The 18798-nt window shown below is 40.6% G+C and overlaps 1 protein-coding gene across 3 annotated transcripts in view; it reads left to right on the forward strand.

Moving 5' to 3' along the window:
- PHKA2 (phosphorylase kinase regulatory subunit alpha 2) overlaps positions 1-18798 on the forward strand; it is a gene marked incomplete at its 3' end in the record, with an annotated part of 43211 nt that overhangs the window by 15715 nt on the left and 8698 nt on the right. For 2 of the 3 annotated variants that reach the window (XM_080613605.1, XM_080613606.1), the window contains exons 12-27: positions 840-947; positions 1581-1659; positions 2334-2468; positions 4337-4446; positions 6634-6778; positions 7247-7325; positions 8193-8356; positions 9572-9745; positions 10619-10707; positions 11597-11730; positions 12035-12191; positions 13747-13826; positions 14389-14467; positions 14593-14722; positions 16735-16836; positions 17468-17586. In XM_080613605.1, coding sequence (XP_080469731.1) covers positions 840-947; positions 1581-1659; positions 2334-2468; positions 4337-4446; positions 6634-6778; positions 7247-7325; positions 8193-8356; positions 9572-9745; positions 10619-10707; positions 11597-11730; positions 12035-12191; positions 13747-13826; positions 14389-14467; positions 14593-14722; positions 16735-16836; positions 17468-17586 — 1884 coding nt within the window. Of the gene's footprint in view, positions 1-839; positions 948-1580; positions 1660-2333; positions 2469-4336; positions 4447-6633; positions 6779-7246; positions 7326-8192; positions 8357-9571; positions 9746-10618; positions 10708-11596; positions 11731-12034; positions 12192-13746; positions 13827-14388; positions 14468-14592; positions 14723-16734; positions 16837-17467; positions 17626-18798 lie in introns of all 3 variants that reach the window. The other variant, XM_080613604.1, reaches the window with a different exon arrangement.

Here is an 18798-nt window from a genome sequence, read left to right on the forward strand (position 1 = left end):
CCTGCCAACTTCTTCCCCTGCTCCAGACTTAGCCCTCATTCACTAAGGGTGTGCAGCCCCCTGGCTTGGTCTGAGTTTGGGCAAGTAGTGTCAACAGCTGATGTCTTGCTCACAGATTTGAGGTGGAAACTCTGAATTGCCTTCCTAGTGGGAACAACCATGTAAGAGTTCACAGCCGCCTTGTGAATTTTGTTATGATGATGATGATGATCTGATGAACATGCCAAATAAAGAGGGTAGATTTTGCCTGTTATTTATGAATTTTAAAATGGGTACTGTTAAGATGTTACCAAGGAGGATTTTTCCTCCACCCTCAGTAGATCTGTATACTGCAAAAGCAAAGCAGTTTTTCTAAATTTAGGAAAGTCTACTTGTAAGTTTTCCATTGACCAGTCTTGTTAACACAGGAAAGGTAGAACAGCCTTCATTTTTGGAAAGCACCTTTACTTCAGGAGGCTAGGTAGACATAAGTGAAGTTCAAGGATCATCTTGCAAGGGGTTGGAAAGCAGATGGACAATTGCCTACAAGCTGCCTAGAGGGAAGGCAGCAGAGGCATGGTGAGAAGAAAAGGTAAGTGCTAACACCAAAGCTGTGATTACACAGAGAATACCCATTCACCCTTCAGCTTCAAGGGGGGGGTGGGTGTTTATGAAAAGGAAGCATAGTTCTTGTCCCAGAAAATGTGCAACCTTCAAAATAAAACCAAGAAATCTCAATGTCAGTAATAATAGGAGGTTAGAAAGGGTAGATGATAGACCATAGTTTTTAAATACTTCCATGTAGTTGATTGTTCTTCAGAACTTTATGGTAATTTTTCTTGCTATGCATTTGTTTTCAGGTGGATGAGGAGTATGAAAATCCTCACTCAGTGGATCGTGTCCCAGTGGGAAAGTTGCCTCATCTTTGGGGCCAATCACTGTATGTCCTTAGCTGCCTGCTAGCAGAGGTAATTGTTTATTGTACAGTAGGTGGGCTTGTATGTCATTTTGTTTTAAGTTGGCTGGGGTTTTAAGAACAGTTTGGTTGGCAGGTAGAGGACAATGTGTTTTCTAGTAGAAACATTTACATGAACCATGGAAGGATGACTGAGCTTTCAGAAGCTTCTTTTTTTCTTGCACATAGATATGCAATTGTCTGTTTCTAATCAAGCTGAATAAGTTTTCATATGGCTAGGCTACAGGAATATTCCCAGACTGACTTGGCTGCCCCATAGCTAGGATCTGGAACGTCTTCAAGCTCCACTAGTCTATGCCTTACTCTGTGGCATAAGGTGCCTACAAAGTTGTCCCATGTTAGCTATGGACTTGTTAGAAGAACCACTGAATAAAAATAAAAGATCACTGGCCTGGTGAAATTGTGTCATTTGCTGAAACTCTAAACCAAGAAATCTGAACATGCAGATTGTGTCAGTCATAACCATTTTCTTGCTGTTCCTAAAAGTATTGCAGCCACTGTTTTTATTGGCTATGCTACTTAGTGGACAAGTTGGATAAACCAGGCATTAAGGCCTGCCCTCCTGGCAAAATCAGAAGCCTTTTACTTATTTTTTGTTTCTTTCTTTCTCTTGCATTTATTCTAGGGATTTCTTGCTGCAGGTGAAGTTGATCCCTTGAATAGGAGATTTTCCACTGGACTTAAACCTGATGTTGTGGTGCAAGGTAAGGGAGTTTTCTGAACATTCTGGGTGAATTGGACCATGTGATGGTGAAGTCTCTGTGTATAGGAAAGAAGACAGACATGATTAAAAATAATGTGCATTTTGCATTGGTTGTAGATGTTTTGATGATACCATGAGAAGGAGAAGGGGGTTGTTTGCCTGGCTGCCTTTTTCCAGAGGGAAGATCAGATTTAACAAGCGTTTTATTTTTTAAATATTTGTTAAAATTTTAAGACCTGTCAGGGGCTGGAGAGCAGCAATCTGAATCTTGCAGCAAAATGGAAAGTCTTGGTGAATTCTAGAAGGGGCAAGGGCTGCAAGAAGGAGCAGGACTGGTAGGAGACAAGTCAGTTAAGTTTCTGGGCAGCTGTTTTCTGGAAGACCCAGAGAGCAGTGAGCGGGGAGGATCTCTGTACACAGAGATGAGGCAGACAGACTTACGTCTGTTTTTTGGCTGCTGCAGGGAGTGGCTTCTTTAGTTAGTGCAGGAATAGCCAAAACCAGAAAATTAAGTAGAGGGCAAGCACCAGCTGATCAGGACCTAAAGGCTTTTCAGGGACCTGTACTGCTCTGGTAAAGCAACCAGCTCATTTTTTCAGGAGCAGCCTTTGTCAGTGATACTGTGGCCCAGGCAGGTGCTTGTTCTTTCTTATGTATTTGTTTTCTTTTATGCAGTAACTGTTTTGGCTGAATCTAATCAAATTAAGAGTCTCTTGCAAGACCATGGAATCAATGTTCAGAGCATTGCTGATATCCATCCACTCAGAGTGCAGCCAGCTCGCATCCTGAGTAACCTCTACACCATGCTTGGTAGGTATTTGAACATGGAAGCCTCTCTCTACTGCTGTGCAAGATTTGCTTTTAAGGGTGGTGTTTTGTTGTTTGTTTTTCTCAGTTTCTTTGATGTCATTTTTCCAACAGGAAAAAAAAAGTTGCCTCACTAGAAAAGGTGTCCAAAATACAAGTTTTCCTATGCCTTAAGAGTCAGGCAAGAACTGACTCTTTTTTTGTCCTACAGGAGCTACTTGCACAGAGAAACCGGCTTTAGAAAATATGCCTAGAAAAAGACACAAAAAAAGCAAATGTTGAGTACTTATGGTTTAAGTCCAGAAATAGCAATGCAGTTGCCGTTCTACCAGCAGACACCTGGGAGGTTTTCTGCTCCAAGCCAGGGAAGCTGTGCTGCTATTAAGGCATCTTTGGGTTGTCAGGTTCTTGCTAATGTTCCTTCCAATCCTCAGTTGAGTTGAGCTGCTGAAGCACTCTGTGTTGCAAACCAAGAAGCCTTCAGGGCTTTTCTAAACACAGGACTTCAAATATGTTCTAGTTCCTCAACAGTGGCCCTAGAGGCCCGTTTTCCTCAGAGCCTGGCAGTTGTATTAAATAAATACCCCAAAACTCTGACTAGTTCTAGTTGTTGAAAATATTTTGATAATTGTCTCTTTTGATAATTCTTGCTGGAATAAAGGTGGTCTTGGTGGAAAATTTGTTACATGTAAAACCAAATTCAATTAGGAATACAACTTTAAGCATGCCAGCAACTGGTAACTCAAAATTGTGGATGTTACTACACACTAAAATTGAGGTGAGGTAAATCAGCACTGGTGCGTTCCTTTGCAGTGTGGATGGAGCCGTATCATGTTTCTCTGTCAGTCAGGAGCATGTTCCCATGGCAATGTGATTACAAATAATGCTGAGGGAGACCATGAGAGCATGGGGTAGGTTTGGGGTTTTTTTGTTGTTGTTGTTGGGGTTTTTGTTGTTGCTGTGTTTTTTGTTGTTTGGGGTTTTTTTTTTACTTTTAACAGGAAGTTGTTTGGATGTTTCCAAAGGAGAACTTATTCGGAGTGTGAACTTTACTCTCCAGTAAATTCCCTTTCCAGTAAAGGGGAATTGCAGGTGCTGTTTTGCAGAGAGAACCTGTCTCTTTATCAGAAAAACCTTTTTACGAATGAAGTGTTTGCAGGGCTTTGCTGAAGCTTACGTTTATTTCATAATAATTCGTAATAGCTTTCTTTCAGTAGTGGGGAAATGAGTAGGATGACTTAGCACGTTGGTGTATTGTTTTTAACAGTGACTTCTCTGGGAGTTTCCACAGTGGTATTTTTTTCAGGCACCTGGTTGTTTGGCTCATATTCCTTGACAGATAGAGTCAAGTCAGCTCTTGGCTGCTGGAGCAAGGAATGCGGTGTGAATTATTCACAAATAAGCTCTACTGAAAAAAGTGGAATTTACTGGGATGATGAAAAGAATGAAGATCTGTCTTTGTATTTGGATGTACTTTGTATTTGGACTTAGCCCTCTGTGTGCAAGAGATTTTAAGGTTCTACAGGGAAAGCACTGCAATTTCTGTTCTCTTTTGATGGACCTGTTTTTGAAAGGGCATACGTCATGTTCTTTTGGTAGAGAAATTTCAGGTGCTAATCAACACCTCTAATTAAAAGTCTCAATCCCATGGTCAGTGAAGCCAAGATTTTATTTTTAGTTGGGCCTTTGAAGAACTCCAGCTATTATTTTGGGGGTTGCGACAAAATGGACCAGTCTGCAGCATCTCACTCTGTTACCTGTCTTCTGCCTTACTGGTATCAATGAATGATCTCCTTGTCTAAAACGGTTGTTGTGGAGAAGCACACAGGAAATGTTAGGTGAGACCTTTTTTCTTTCTCTTTTCTTCACAGGCCGGAACAAGAACATGAAATTAAGTGGACGACCACACCGACATATTGGAGTGTTGGGCACATCCAAGCTGTATGTGATAAGAAATCAAATATTTGCTTTTACCCCTCAGGTGAGCATTTAAAGCTGACAGGGAAATTACTGCTTACTTAATGGCTAATCATTAGTGTAGCACTTAGCTTTTACATGCTGTCACTCAACTGTAGGTAGAACAGGGATGATGAAGCAGATGTGCTTTTCTTTGTGTTTTTTTTTAATAGCATTGGATGATCAGCATGGTAGGAGTGCTGATAAATCTCCTTTCTGTCATACAGAGTCTGGCTTCTTTGGCTTCTGGCGTAGAACGCAGCAAATCAATAGTACAGAGTTGTTACTGAACTCTGCCTGAACCAACATTCTAGCTAATGAAGCAGTTTCTCCAGAAATAGGTCACTTAATGTATCTTCCTACTGATTGCCTTGATGGAAAATTTAGTTTCACGTAAGTGTGCCAAGTACTGTGACCCCCAGGAGACTAAGATGTGATCTGTTCATTATAATGTTGAAATGGTCAATAGGGCTGACAAAGGAATGTTCTGTCTTTATTTTTCTGAATTAATGGCTCTTATTTATATATTTAGTGAAATACGACACACTTATTCCTGTAGACTTATTCTAGCAGTTGGTACTAAAGGGCCAAGGGGTCACTTACTACAAACATGCAACTGGAGCAGGATATAGAATGCTCGCACCCTCCCATAAGATGCTTAACTAATGTAGTCCTTAAATTCCAGTGGAAGACATGTTCAGTGAATTCCGTAGATGGCTTCTGCAGTCCTTCATGATGTCCAAACAACATCAGATTTACTGCAAAAAATGTGGATCCACCTGAAATCCTGCCATGTATCAAGTACTTATTGACATATTCCAAAATGGCATTTATCCTGCTGAGTTAAACTAAAATCTCTGTCACATTTTTGCTTTACTTCGTAGCCAGACGTTTTCCCCAAACTTTTTTGTTGAGGGGGTGGAATTAATGTTTAATTTCACCTTCCTAAAGTTAGCATTTAACTAATCTCTGTTGATCTTGACAAATGTCCACAAATTTTGTGTGTTTTTTAGTTTGTATTTCATCCTGTTCTCTAATGAAAATATTAAGTGCAAGCAAAGGCTGACCACATTAAGATACCTTCTCGTTCTGAAAAAATAGTTAATAACTACTATTTCGAGATCAATTTTTCAAGCAGTTCTGCCTCCTCAGGTATTTTTTCTTCAGCTCACTAGTGTGAACATTTGAAAGTTGAGAGATGTCAGCCACTTTCTTGTACCTACCATCTGGTTGCTCCCAAAGAAGGAAATAGGACTCATTTGCTGAGATTGTTTTTTGTTATGACTGTTTGGCCATCTTGCTTTATAATTTTGTAATCATCTTGGCATTCTCAAATTGGCTTTGTTTTCCTGTGCTTTCAGGCACTGGAATTGGCTTGACTGGTCTCTGTTATCCTGGCTCTTCCTCTTCAAAGTGTGTTTGCGTCTCTCTGGATTTCTGGGACTTTTTTGTCTTGAATTATCAAAACTAATTGCAAGTGGCTCAGGGATTGTTTTGCCTAGTTCCTTAAGTTCTGTGAAGTAGTTCCTCTGCACTTCGTCAGCTTGAATTTACGTGCTCACTCCTCCCCAAGACGAGTGTCTTTCTTTAACTCTTTTTGGGGCTGCTTTGTCATGCTTTCCATTGTTTGTCTACCTTTTTTGGTTTCCAGCTCCTAAAGTAGCCTAATAGTCTCTTACTGTGGTTCTTGGCTTTCCTCTGTAGTGGGAACAGCACACTTTACCACTGTACATTTAACGTACCTTTTTTACACAGTAACTGCTAGCTTTTCTGTATTCAGCTTGACTTTCAAATTGTTCCCAAGAGACGTAGAGGTACCAGTTCCCAGTCCTCAGTGTGCACTTTAAGTCTGTTTATTGGGTTTGTTGCTATTGTTAGCTTTTTCTTCCACATTTAGAGTACTTCCATTTTCCAGACCATAGGTTACTGTAATTCATCACTGGGAAGATTCTGCTTCATGGATGTGATTGATTAAGTTTTATTTGCATGGCTTACTTCTTTCACAGTCAGCCTCCAAGTGTAAGAAAATGGTTTCTGCTGAAGCATGGATTTCTTTTTTGCATTCACAGGCCTTATTAGGTTAATTCATGCAGTCTTTGTTGTGGTCAAGAATAGCTTATACGGCTTTTGTAAATGATTTAAAGGAGGACATGTAAAAAAAAAAAAAAGAGTACTGACAACTACTCATATGCTATATTTCTTTGTTTTCTAGTTTACTGACCAGCATCACTTCTATCTGGCTCTAGACAATCAGATGATTGTGGAGATGCTGAAGATAGAGCTGGCGTACCTCACTTCTTGTTGGAGGATGACAGGGAGACCAACCCTGACATTTCCCATCACCCACACCATGCTTGGTAAACCTAATTTTCTGTGTTTCAAGTAGAGCAGATTAAGGCAGGGGGAATAGGGTGGAAGTCAGTTTGAGAAGAGACATTTCAAAATCTGAATTCCAGTATCAAAAGTGCAGTTTAACTTCCTCAAGTGTGTGCTGAATTTGGATGATATGGTAATATTCCACTTTAGTTTTACTCTCCCTTTATATCCTTGCATCTCATCATCATCTCCATGCTATTTCTGTCCAAAGAAATGTGATGGAAATCCCTTTGGAACTTTTGTTAAGTGAGTTGGGTTTTGTCTTGAGAAATCCCCTTAGAACTTGTTTGGTTTTTCGTTTGCTTGTTTGGTTTTTTTGAATTAGCTAGTATTGATAAGTGTTTTAAATTTGTCAGATTTACTTTGTAGAGAACACCTAATCACTTTATTTGGACATGATAATTAAAAATGTGTTGGTAAGCTTAGACCCTTCTAACATTCTTTTTCAGTTGACGATGGTACTGACATTCATCCTGCAGTTCTTGCCACCATAAGAAAATTAGAGGATGGATACTTTGGAGGTGCCAGGTAATGTCAGAACCCCTAGATGATTATCTCTGTGATTTTTTTTTTTTTAATTAAATCATATACAATCCTCAGTTTTGAACTTGTGATAGTGCGCAGGCCTTGCGCGAGAACTCTGCAAAGAGAGAAGTTTCAGCTTTAGTTGTTACGTGTCAATCAGATGATAGCTGGACCTCACATGCGGTGGACAAGATCTGTCTCCAGAAGGGGTACCATCTCTGACTGCCATTAATGAATAAGGAAAAATGAATGTCAAACCCTTGGAAATACTAAAACTTGATCTTGGCTGGTCTTATGGTTTTAAGATGTAATTATGTTTCACAGTTATTAGAGATGTTTTAAACACAAATTACATGTTGTACTTGTAAGCTTATTTGTTCTATTTATCCACATATAAAAGCAATTTAATATGATGCCACAGTACCTCCCTGTTCTCTTTCTGCTTGCTCTCTGTCAATCAATATCTTCCCCCAGTAATCAGATACACTTTCTGGTTTTTAGCAGCACTGCAGTTTGGTGTAAAGATACTGATATTCATGGAAACTTCTCAACCCTAGGTTTTTTGTACATTATCCTTAGAGTTTAGGTCTTTGTTCGGGGTCTGTCTTCATACATACAGCACGGTGCATAATTAGACTTTGAGTTAACACCTGTAGGTATCTAGAGCACTAAGTACTCAGATCTGCTACTCTTGTTTTACATTTGTTTTCTCACTATCAGTATCTGCTGCTTTGTAGTTACCAAAGGTGGATTTAACAGTTGGTCTTATAAATTTTGGAGGAGTTGTTGAAAACTCAGTGAGTATTACTCTGATACTCAGTATCAGAATGGTGTATGCTAATGCTTTTTGGTGTGTATTCCTGTTTGCAGGGTGAAGATAGGCAAGCTATCAGAATTTCTTACCACCTCTTTTCATACGCATCTGAGCTTCCTGGATCCAGACTGTGACATAAAACTGTTCGATGACCCTAATGAAGGCCGCAGTAGTCCCGACAGTGAATATGGAGGCTATTCAGCAGATTTCTGTGGAAAAGGTAGTGGGTTTCCACCTTTTTCTTTTTTTTTTCCCTACCATGTTCTATCAACAGAGAAAGCCAACCATATCCTGGGCTGCATCAAAAGGAGCATGACCAGCAGGTCGAAGGAGGTGATCCTGCCATTCTATTCTGCTCTTGTGAGACCTCACTTGGAGTATTGTGTGCAGTTCTGGTGTCCTCAACATAAAAAGGACATGGAACTGTTGGAACAAGTCCAGAGGAGGGCCACGAGGATGATAAGGGGGACTGGAGCACCTCCCGTATGAAGAGAGGCTGAGAAAGTTGGGGCTGTTCAGCCCGGAGAAGAGAAGGCTGCGTGGAGACCTCAGAGCAGCCTTCCAGTATCTGAAAGGGGCCTGTAAGGATGCTGGAGATGGACTCTTCATTAGGGACTGCAGTGACAGGACAAGGGGTAATGGGTTCAAACTTAAACAGGGGAAGTTTAGATTGGATATAGGGAAGAAGTTCTTTACTGTTAGGGTGGTGAGGCACTGGAATGGGTTGCCCAGGGAGGCTGTGAATGCTCCATCCTTGGCAATATTCAAGGCCAAGATGGATGAGGCCTTGGGTGGCATGGTTTAGTGTGGGGTGTCCCTGCCCATGGCAGGGGGGTTGGAACTTTATGATCTCAAGGTCCTTTCCAACCCTAACTATTCTATGATTCTGTGATTCTATTGTTGATAGTCACTCAGGTTTCTTGTGTGTCAGTCTGAGGACAGTACTTGCATGACTTAATTTGGAGAAGGAATTTGTGCATATTCTCCCTACATTCGTAGTATGGTGTTGAACAGTAACTGCTGCAGTAAAGCTGAGTCTGAAGAGTCAGCAGATGAGGACTGTGTGAAAGAGGCTAGAGGGGGGAAAAGGCTGTGAGAAGTCATAGACAAGAGCTTGTGTGGAGATGATAGACTCATAGACTCATTTTGGTTGGAAAACACCCTTGAGTCCTGTGGACTACTGGCAAGATGGAAACACTTTAACTTCCTTTCAGAGGGAAAACCAACTTCTTAACGTAACTGTTTCCAGAGTCAAACACTCATTTTTATTTTTTTTTCTTTCCAACTTGTTCAGCTTAGAAATCTCTTGCTTATTATATTCTTGCATTTTTGTGTGCCCTTCTATATAGCAAGCATAAAATGGTATGTTTGAAAAAGAAAACACTGGTAAATTATGATCTTACTTTTAATGAACCTTTTCTGTATGTCTCACTAGAAAGCCAGGATGAGCTGGATCAGTACATAAATGATGTCCTGCAGAGTACAGCACTGAAGTCATACCTGCCTCCAACTTCAAAGACTGCAAATCAACCACCTGTGTTCAGTGCAAACCATTCCACAGAAGAGATACTGTCAATAATGGCAAAGACAAAGGGCTTGGAAGTTCCAGGTATTTCTCCCTGTTAGCTATTCAGTGATAATAATAGAAAGCGTGGTTTGGGTGCTAGAAGGGGCAAGTTCAAGTATTTCAAAATTCTGCTGTTTAAAAAGAACCAGTGTCTTGAGTACATTGTAGTTATCAAGAAATAAGAATGAGTCTGAAGCTGTTACTGTTGTTTTCCCACCATATCCCTCGTCTTGTTGTATACACAGATAACCTGCTATGAAATGTAACGTTTAATCAAGGTTAATGGTATGGAAACTGCTACAGCTTCTCAGTTGGATAGAATTTTAGAACCCAAGTCAGTGAGTTGTAGAATCATAGAATAGTTAGGGTTGGAAAAGGTTCCAACCCACCTGCCATGGGCAGGGACACCCCACACTAAACCATGCCACCCAAGGCCTCATCCAACCTGGCCTTGAACACCGCCAAGGATGGAGCATTCACAACCTTCCTGGGCAACCCATTCCAGTGCCTCACCACCCTTACAGTAAAGAATTTCTTCCTTATATCCAATCTAAACTTCCCCTGTTTAAGTTTGAACCCATTACCCCTTGTCCTGTCACTAGAGTCCCTGATGAAGAGTCCATCCCCGGCATCCTTGTAGGCCCCCTTCAGATACTGGAAGGCTGCTAGGAGGTCTCCACGCAGCCTACTCTTCTCCAGGCTGAACAGTCCCAGCCTGGAGAAGAGAAGGCTGCGTGGAGACCTCATAGCAGATTTCAGAAGCATTGCCTCTATATTTTGACTCTTGGAGGTATTTCTGTTGTTTTACCCACTCTAGCTGCTTCATGAAGGTGTTTTTGATTTTCGTGTTACTGAAACAGACTTTTTTTGTCTTTTTTTTTTTTTTTTTTTTTCTGTTGTGGCTTTGTTTTCCAGCTGTGTCTATGTCTCTACCCACTAAAGTTCTGAACACACACCGGAAGTCTCTGAATCTTGTTGATAATCCCCATTTCTTTGAGACAAAGGTAAGATGTGGGAATTTCCATGCTGTTTGTCGTTTTGAGACCCAATACTGTGGTTTTTCCTGTTTTTCCCAGCCAGACCCTATAAACATTCTCATTTTCCTTCACAGACAAGACATTCTGCCCAAGGCACCAGATAGCTATTTCCTTGTTTTGGAATTTTTGTCTGGGTGAAATTTTCTTGGTTAAACGGACATTATGAAGTGGAAAGTTTTTAACTGTGTGCGCAGTATATATAGGTGCCTGTTTTTAAAGGCCAAAAATTAAGTCATTGTCTTTAGTTCTAACTGAACACAGAAAGGGAAGAATAGAATGTTCATGGCTTTTAGAGATGTTCTCCAAGAAATGCTACTTATAGTAGTATCTGGGCAGGAGGGGAGTGTGTGAAAGGACAGGTGTCATTAAGGCACTGATCAAATCCCACAAGGCATGAAGCTTGGAATATTTGTGATGGAAACAAATGCATTCACAAAGCACCACATATGTACAGTTTAGAGATGGAACTCAAAAAGCCCTAAATTGTTTCAACTAAAAAGAGGCAGTATCCTTCCAGTTTTCTCTTTATAGGTGAAGGCAAATGACAGGAAAAGCATGCACATAATTTGGTTTCCTTTTTTGACAAACGTTTTCTTCATTTTGTCCAAAAAATGGCTTTCCTTGTTGATTGAACCAAGACTGGAGACAAAGTTCCCTTCTGGGTGTTGTGTTTCCTGGGGATCGATCTCCTTTTCATGTCTGCAGTAGTCTGGCAAGAACTATATGATGTATTTCAAGTGCAGAGTTATGTTGCAAGTCTGTTATATGTTTTTAATGGGAAGTTACAGTTTGAATTTGATCTGCTACTTTTGTCAGGATCATTTCTGATTTTTTTTTCATCCATTTTTGTTATTAGAACCGTGGAAATGTTTTGCACTTATCTAAAGATGCTCGTGGTGATCTGGATTGCAGGAAGCTTGTCGAGCAGTTGAAGGAATGTCCAACACTCCATGATCAAGCTGATATCTTATATATCTTGCATATACTAAAGTGAGTTGTCCAAGTATGAACTTCAGCATCTGGTCTTCACCAAGTCTGGTCACAGCTATTGACCAAATAGTCACCAATAGGCTCGTGGCTAAGTGAGTGCTCAAGTTAATATGAAAGTTCCTGGTACCAAGGGTTTTGTCCCACATATAACTGATCTCTGGTGAAGGCCCACATCCCATGTACTGCTTAATACAAAATATGAGCAGTGTGATCAAAGTCAGGCCGCTTGATGTTTGTTTGTTTGTTAAGGTTAAGCTGTATAACATTTACGGGATGACTTAACCTTCTGTGTCTTTTCTGGCAGAGGTGCTGACTGGGACACAGAGCTGGATGGACAGTACGGTGTCACTGTTCATTCCCTACTCAATGAGCTCTACAGAAAGGCAGGCCTTAATCAAGAATGGGGTTTAATCCGTTATATTTCCGGTATCCTCAAAAAGAGAGTGGAAGTCCTGGCTGAGGTATGAAATACAAATAATGCTGCTTCAGTTTCCTGCCTAGAAACTGAGCTAAAACTACCAGTTTGCTCGTGGAGCTTGTACTTGCCCTTCTTCTGGTCTTTACTTCACAATATACGTAGTGCAGCATTTTTCAGTAAATATTGGTTGCTTTTCTGATCTAAAATCTTACTATGACGTCTTTACCTTTCATCTGTACTGCAGACTCTGCTAGTGCTGGCACAGGCTGAGAATGTCACACTGTAAATGATTGTGAAAGCTTCATCCTGTCTCTGGTAATGGGAGAAGCTCAGTTACATGATTTGAAAGCTGTAGTTGTCATTTGGAATTGTCTATTGCTGTTGCAGTAGCATGAACAGTTTAGGAGCACTGCTATGTCAAGGTGCTAGCTGTGATACAAAACATACTGTGCTGATTTCCATCCTATTGGGCAGACAGTCTGCTGTGTGCAAGGATGTTTGGATTAATTAATATGTTAATGCCTCTAAAATTATTAATTTTAATAGCGGGACTATTAAGTAGTAGCAAGAAAGATCCACTGTAAGGGTACAGATTTAATTTTGAACATTACAAAAATGTTTCTTCTCAAGTACTCTAAAGTATTTGTTTAATTTCCTGCTTAGCCCTGCATATTTCTGAAGAGCTCTTTGTAAAATTCCTGGCCATTTTCAAAGCTTTGACTGTCACACCTAGAATGCCCTATTTTTAGCAGCAGTTGTATCTGCAGGAAGCAATTTGTGATAATCACGCTGCGTGGTACTTCATTAAGCACACGAACTTTTCCATCCTCAAGACATGACGGATGAGCAGTACAGACAGGCTCACAGGCAGCTGTGTATATTCAGTTGAGAAGATACTGACAAAGAATTGGGGAAGAAGTGAGTAGAGATGATCTGTTTTGTTCCATGTTAAGTGAGGGAAAGCAGACTTCAGAATCAGAGGAACCTTATTCTGTGAGGTCTTTGAGTGAGGATGCTAAAACAGTTAAATTGAACACCCACTTTTAAAGGACATCGATATAAAAAAGTAAACACTGTGGATCTAAGGCAAGCATCTATTTCAGAATGTATCAGGGTGCCTAATTCAGAAATGTGATGGAATGTGTTCCGTGTTTGTTTGTTTGAAGAGATATGTTAGTACTCTAGATTTTTATTTTATTTTATTATTCTTTTTTTTTTTTTATTTTAGCTAATACTGCCAAGTTCTTCATTGATTAAAAACATTTTTTTGTCTTAAATAAATAACAAATGTTTATCTTATGATAAAGGATAAAGTCCTTTATTGATCAGCCAGCCCCACTGGAGTCCCTAATCATTAGCTGCTGATTTCATTGAGTTTGGGAGCAGACTTTCAGCCTAAGTGGACTCTCATAGACCTGTTGACCTCAGGGGATCTTTGGCAACTAGTTAACAACATTCTGCTCGATGTGCATGTCTGGTAATTAATAGAAATGCACTTAAAAATTTGTAAAAGAATGGTTTGTTTTGGGGAATTAAAAATGGTTTCACTTCAGTGTGACTCAGAGAAAGGTCTTTTGCTTTCTCTCCAATTATGATAGGCATGCACAGACCTTCTGTCGCATCACAAACAACTTACAGTGGGCCTGCCACCAGAACCCCGTGAGAAAATCATTACCACGTAAGTTGAAGCTCTACCTTAGTTACAGAAGCAGCCTGCCCTTCATCTTTCTTCTGGTACTGTTCTGTTACTATTATCATAGAATCATAGAATGGTTTGGGTTGGAAGGACCTTAAAGCTCATCCAGTTTCAGCCCTCCTGCCATGGGCAGGGGCACCTTCCACTAGAGCAGGTTGCTCAAAGCCCCATCCAATCTGGCCTTGAACACTGTCAGGGATGGGACATCCACAGCTTCTCTGGGCAGCCTGTGCAATGCCTCACCACCCTTGTAGTGAGGAACTTCTTCCTAATATCTAATCTGAATCTCCCCTCTGTCAGTTTAAAGCCATTCCCCCTTGTCCTGTCACTACGTGCCCTTGTCGAAAGTCCCTCTCCAGATTTCTTGTAGTCAAAAGTTGGCTTAAAATTTATTCCTCACCTTCAGAAGGAACTGTAACCACGCAGGCAAAACTGTAGGCACCTTTGTGGCACACATGTTTTAAGTGATTTGGTTCCAGTGCTTGTTCAAGAGGTTAATTGCAGGTGCCTGAATAACTGCTTATCGTGGTTTACCTTTTTGTAGCCCACTGCCACCTGAGGAGCTCATAGATCTGATTTATGAAGCCAGTGGCCAAGATATCAGTATAGCAGTCCTGACACAGGTAGGTAGCATGTGTAAAAAGGGTTCTTTCAGCTGTGCCCAGTGTGGCACCAGTGTTTGCTCTGTGACTGGGAATGCCAAGAGGACTCACTCTGAATGGATGCCCTTATGGATTTGTCCTTGCAGGAAATAATTATGTACTTGGCGATGTACGTCCGGTCACAGCCTAGTCTTTTTGTGGAGATGCTCAGGCTCCGCATTGGTCTGATAATTCAGGTGATGGCCACTGAGCTGGCCCGAAGTTTGAAATGCTCAGGTAAGAGCGATTTTATCATAAGGGTACGCAAGGCATTATTTCTGCTGCACCTCAGTGGTTGGTTTTTCATTTATATGTGTTAAATACTTCGATTAACTTCTTCATTCAGCACGCACAGCTACAAGCTTCTTTTGAAAATAACTTACCTTTCTGGCTTTGTGAAAGATTCCTGTCTCACAGTCCCCCAGTTATTCAAACTGAAGTGGTTATTAAATACTTCATTACCATGGCTTTCAGTAAGCGTTTGAGGTATAGGTCATCACATTGTACATCTGTGTGTGTGTATTTCAGGACTCAGTGCCACCAATGTCAATGAGCATTAGGACCTTGGGTATCTTCTGAGCATTTGAGCCTTAATTCATAGTTCTGGTAGTTTTTATTCAAAGTAACTGCTGATCTTCCTCTTATGTGTAAGCCTTCTCCATTTGAATGTGCTTAGTTGTAAAATATTTGCTGTTTAAAATTCAGCTGTTGTTTTGTCAACATATCAGTAAAAAAACTTACAGGCCCCCAGGATGTTTCATATGCCCTACAAAAACTCAAGAGGTAAGTAACAAACAAGTGGTGCAAGGCAAAATATTATAAAACTCATTTTGGAATTGAAATTTAAAAAAAATGAAACTAGAGAGAGGTCTGAGGATGATGGTGACTGAGGAGAGATCTGAAAAATCACTGAAGGATTTTCCTTATTGACAGGGGTCAGAAGTCTAAGAAGGAGCAGTCATGGAAAGTAATCAAGTTAACGTGACCAGTATACAGTGAAATGCTGCCACTTAGGGGCATGATCTGGGCCATATTTTTGTGGCTCAGCTCTTGTTACCATTTCTGATGCCCTAGCACACCCTAAATGGGGATAACTTTGTGGAAACAGATTTCTGGTCTCTCCCCAGTTTTCTCCCTCATGAAGTGAAAAGGGGGTCCCTGGTAGTTGGGTTAGATGGAGCCCATTTTGGATGCTGCTTCTCTCTTAACTTCAATTGGTAGCTGTCACTGGGTTTCTCCCTTAGGAGAAGTTTACAAAAGGAGCCAAGTAATTTTCGTAGAATCATAGAACAGTTAGGGTTGGAAAGGACCTTAAGATCATCTAGTTCCAACCCACCTGCCATGGGCGGCGATGCCTCACACTAAACCATGTCACTCAAGGCTCTGTCCAACCTGGCCTTGAACGCCGCCAGGATTGGAGCATTCACAACTTCCCTGGGCAACCCATTCCAGTGCCCCACCACCCTCCTTTTCTGAGATAGAATTATAGAATAGAATCATAGAATACTTTGAGTTGGAAGGGACCTTCAAGGTCATCTGGTCCAACATTCTCGACTAGATCAGGTGGCCCAGAACCACATCCTGTATGAACAGCGTACAGAAGGCCCTGTCTCCCCCAAACCTGTAGCTGAATAGCGAAAACTGCTTTCTTTGTTCACACTGCAAAGTCTGTTTTTCCTGGGTTCCATTTTGTTATTCATTAGCCTTAAACACCAGCTGCTTTGTACACTGCCGTCAGCTTCTTTGCTGCCTTTTCCATGTTCTTCTATGGGAGATTTGTGGTGCACACAAATCTATATGTGTGCTTTTTCTTTCTCTCAGAAGCATGATCCTTCAGTCAGATAAAATACAACAAGCCTTCCACATGCATGCATTTTGTTATGGAATAAATGGTTCTGTAATTCAGTTCTACATGTCAGCTGCTATTGAGAGATGGCTCTAATGCTTTTCCAATTGATCTTGCTTTATAAAGGAACAATTGCTTTCTCATCATCAGCTTCAGTGAGATTTCACACAAGCCCCAGCATAATATCCACTAACGCAAATAGTATTATTTCCATGCAGTGTTTGTTCTTTAGTCCTGAAGTGAATTTTCTTTGAAATGTGACTCTACAGATTAATTTTTCAGAGAAAGCCTTAGCCACAAATATAAATGTGACTGAACTGCATTCAGCAGCAGTTACGCAGGAAAACAAGGTATAAACCACCTATAACGATGCTTGGGTTTTCTTCTTTTGTTTTTTAACTAGGTGAAGAAGCTTCAGAGAGTTTGATGAACCTAAGCCCCTTTGATATGAAAAATCTTCTACACCATATTCTCAGTGGAAAAGAGTTTGGAGTGGAAAGAAGCTGTAAGTTGCTCACTTGGGCACTTGTGTATGTTAAGAAAGAACTATAAATATAAAGTTAGATTGTCTTGTAAGTAGGAGTCTGTTCTCTCAGCATGTAAAATAGAGGTATAGGTAATGTATTAATTGTGGGTGGCCAATACACCCACAGGTGTGTATTTGCTGTGGAATAAACAAAACAAATATAATGGAAGCCATCTCGCACTGAAATACAATTGTATCCAGTTTTCAGTGATATGTAGGCAAACTTTTAAAATTAAAACATTTTATGTGACCAGAACGAAAGCCATGAAAAGCACATAGCTAACCTGCATGCAGGAAGCATGTCTGACAAGCACTGGCATGTCAACTGTCTGCTGGGTTCATTCTTAGGCCCTCACAGATTCATTGCAACTTTGACATCTTTTAAAGCTATGATTGCTCGGTGTCTTGGAAAATTAGGTCCTGATATCACAGTGTGGATCCAGACCCCTTACTTGATGCAAAAATTTTGAACTGCCGATGTTATTTGCAAGGATGCTGTCTCGAGCAGCATTGTACACTTGTGAAAGATGTGTTTGTCTTTAGCTCCAGATACAATGTCATCTGTTTTTCTACCCCTAGAATTTTAAAAATCTCCATTTGCTTCTTTTAGTGCGACCTGGAGATTCCTCTTCATCCAGCCCTTCAATTTCTATTCATGAAATGGGGCATTCTGGAGCAACCAAAACAGAAAGAAGTGGTATTACTAAATTGAAGAGTGAGATGAAGCAGGTGAGGATTTTCTGTCAATGCTCATCAGAAAATGCAGCTGTTCTGGAACTGTGTTATGTTAGGTTTTGTTCTTGGTAAAGGACAGAAGTTTCAAAAGATCCTTTGATTTAAAGCTGATCACTAAATAGAAGCAGTAAGGGGATGTTTCCTCCAAAAAATGTGCTTTCTTTTCTGTTCTTGTTTCATATGCTGAATATAGAAGAACGTGAACAAACTCTATTGCAGTCATAATATCAAGTTTAAAACAGCTCTTACTTATCTTTAGCTAAGAAAAAGTCAGATGTTCATTCTTGTACTCTGCCCCAGCTGCTGAAGTGGTCCACATTCCTTCTGGAAAAGATACACTTGGAAAAGGACTCTTGGTGGCTTTGATTTCTCTATTTTGTGTCTCTACTGTTACTTCTTTTCCTCTACTGTTATTTCTTTTCCTCTACTGTTATTTCTTTTCTTCTAGACAAATAGAAAGGTAGTGGTCAAATAATACATTTGTAAGTGTGGTTCTATTTTTTCAAGCCTGGGTTATTCAGCTGGAGAAGATAAGGCTCCAGGAAGACCTTGTTGCAGCCTTTCAATATATAAAAGGGCTTATAAGAAAGATGAGGAGATGCTCTTTACAAGGGCCTGTAGTGACGAGAGAAGGGGCAGTGGTTTTAAACTGAAAGCGGACAGGTTTAGATTAGACACAAGGAACACATTTTTTTATTATGAGGGTGGTGAGAAACTGGAACAGGTTCCCCAGAGAAGTTGTGGATGCTCCATCCCTGGCAGTGTTCAAGGTCAGGTTGGATGGTACTTCAAGCAGCCTGGTCTAGTGGAAGGTGTCCCTACCTGTTGCATGGACTAGATGATTTTTGAACTTCCCTTCCAGTGCAAACTATTCTGTATTAGAAACCTATTTTTTAAAGGCCCTCCTAGCAAGTAAGCCTGTTTCATTTAATCTGAGGCCATTCCTGTAGGTTACTAAGAAGGTTTTTGATGTTTTCCTTTGATTGTATGAAACATATTTGCTCAGTAAGCCTTCAGAAAGGAGTGGCATTTCTGCATGGTCTTGGCACGGATCATTTGATGGTGACAGTAAAAGTCTGTAAAGGATTCTTCATAGGACATGATAAGGCAGTGAAGCAAAGGCACCTGTGTTTGAGCCATGCCGTGGTCAAGTGTCATGGTATGGTTGTGAAGGTGCTGATAGCTGTAGCTGCTTTCCACTGGCCC

Source organism: Psittacula echo (assembly GCF_963264785.1).
Source record: "Psittacula echo genome assembly, chromosome: 3".
Taxonomy (NCBI): Eukaryota; Metazoa; Chordata; class Aves; order Psittaciformes; family Psittacidae; genus Psittacula; species Psittacula echo.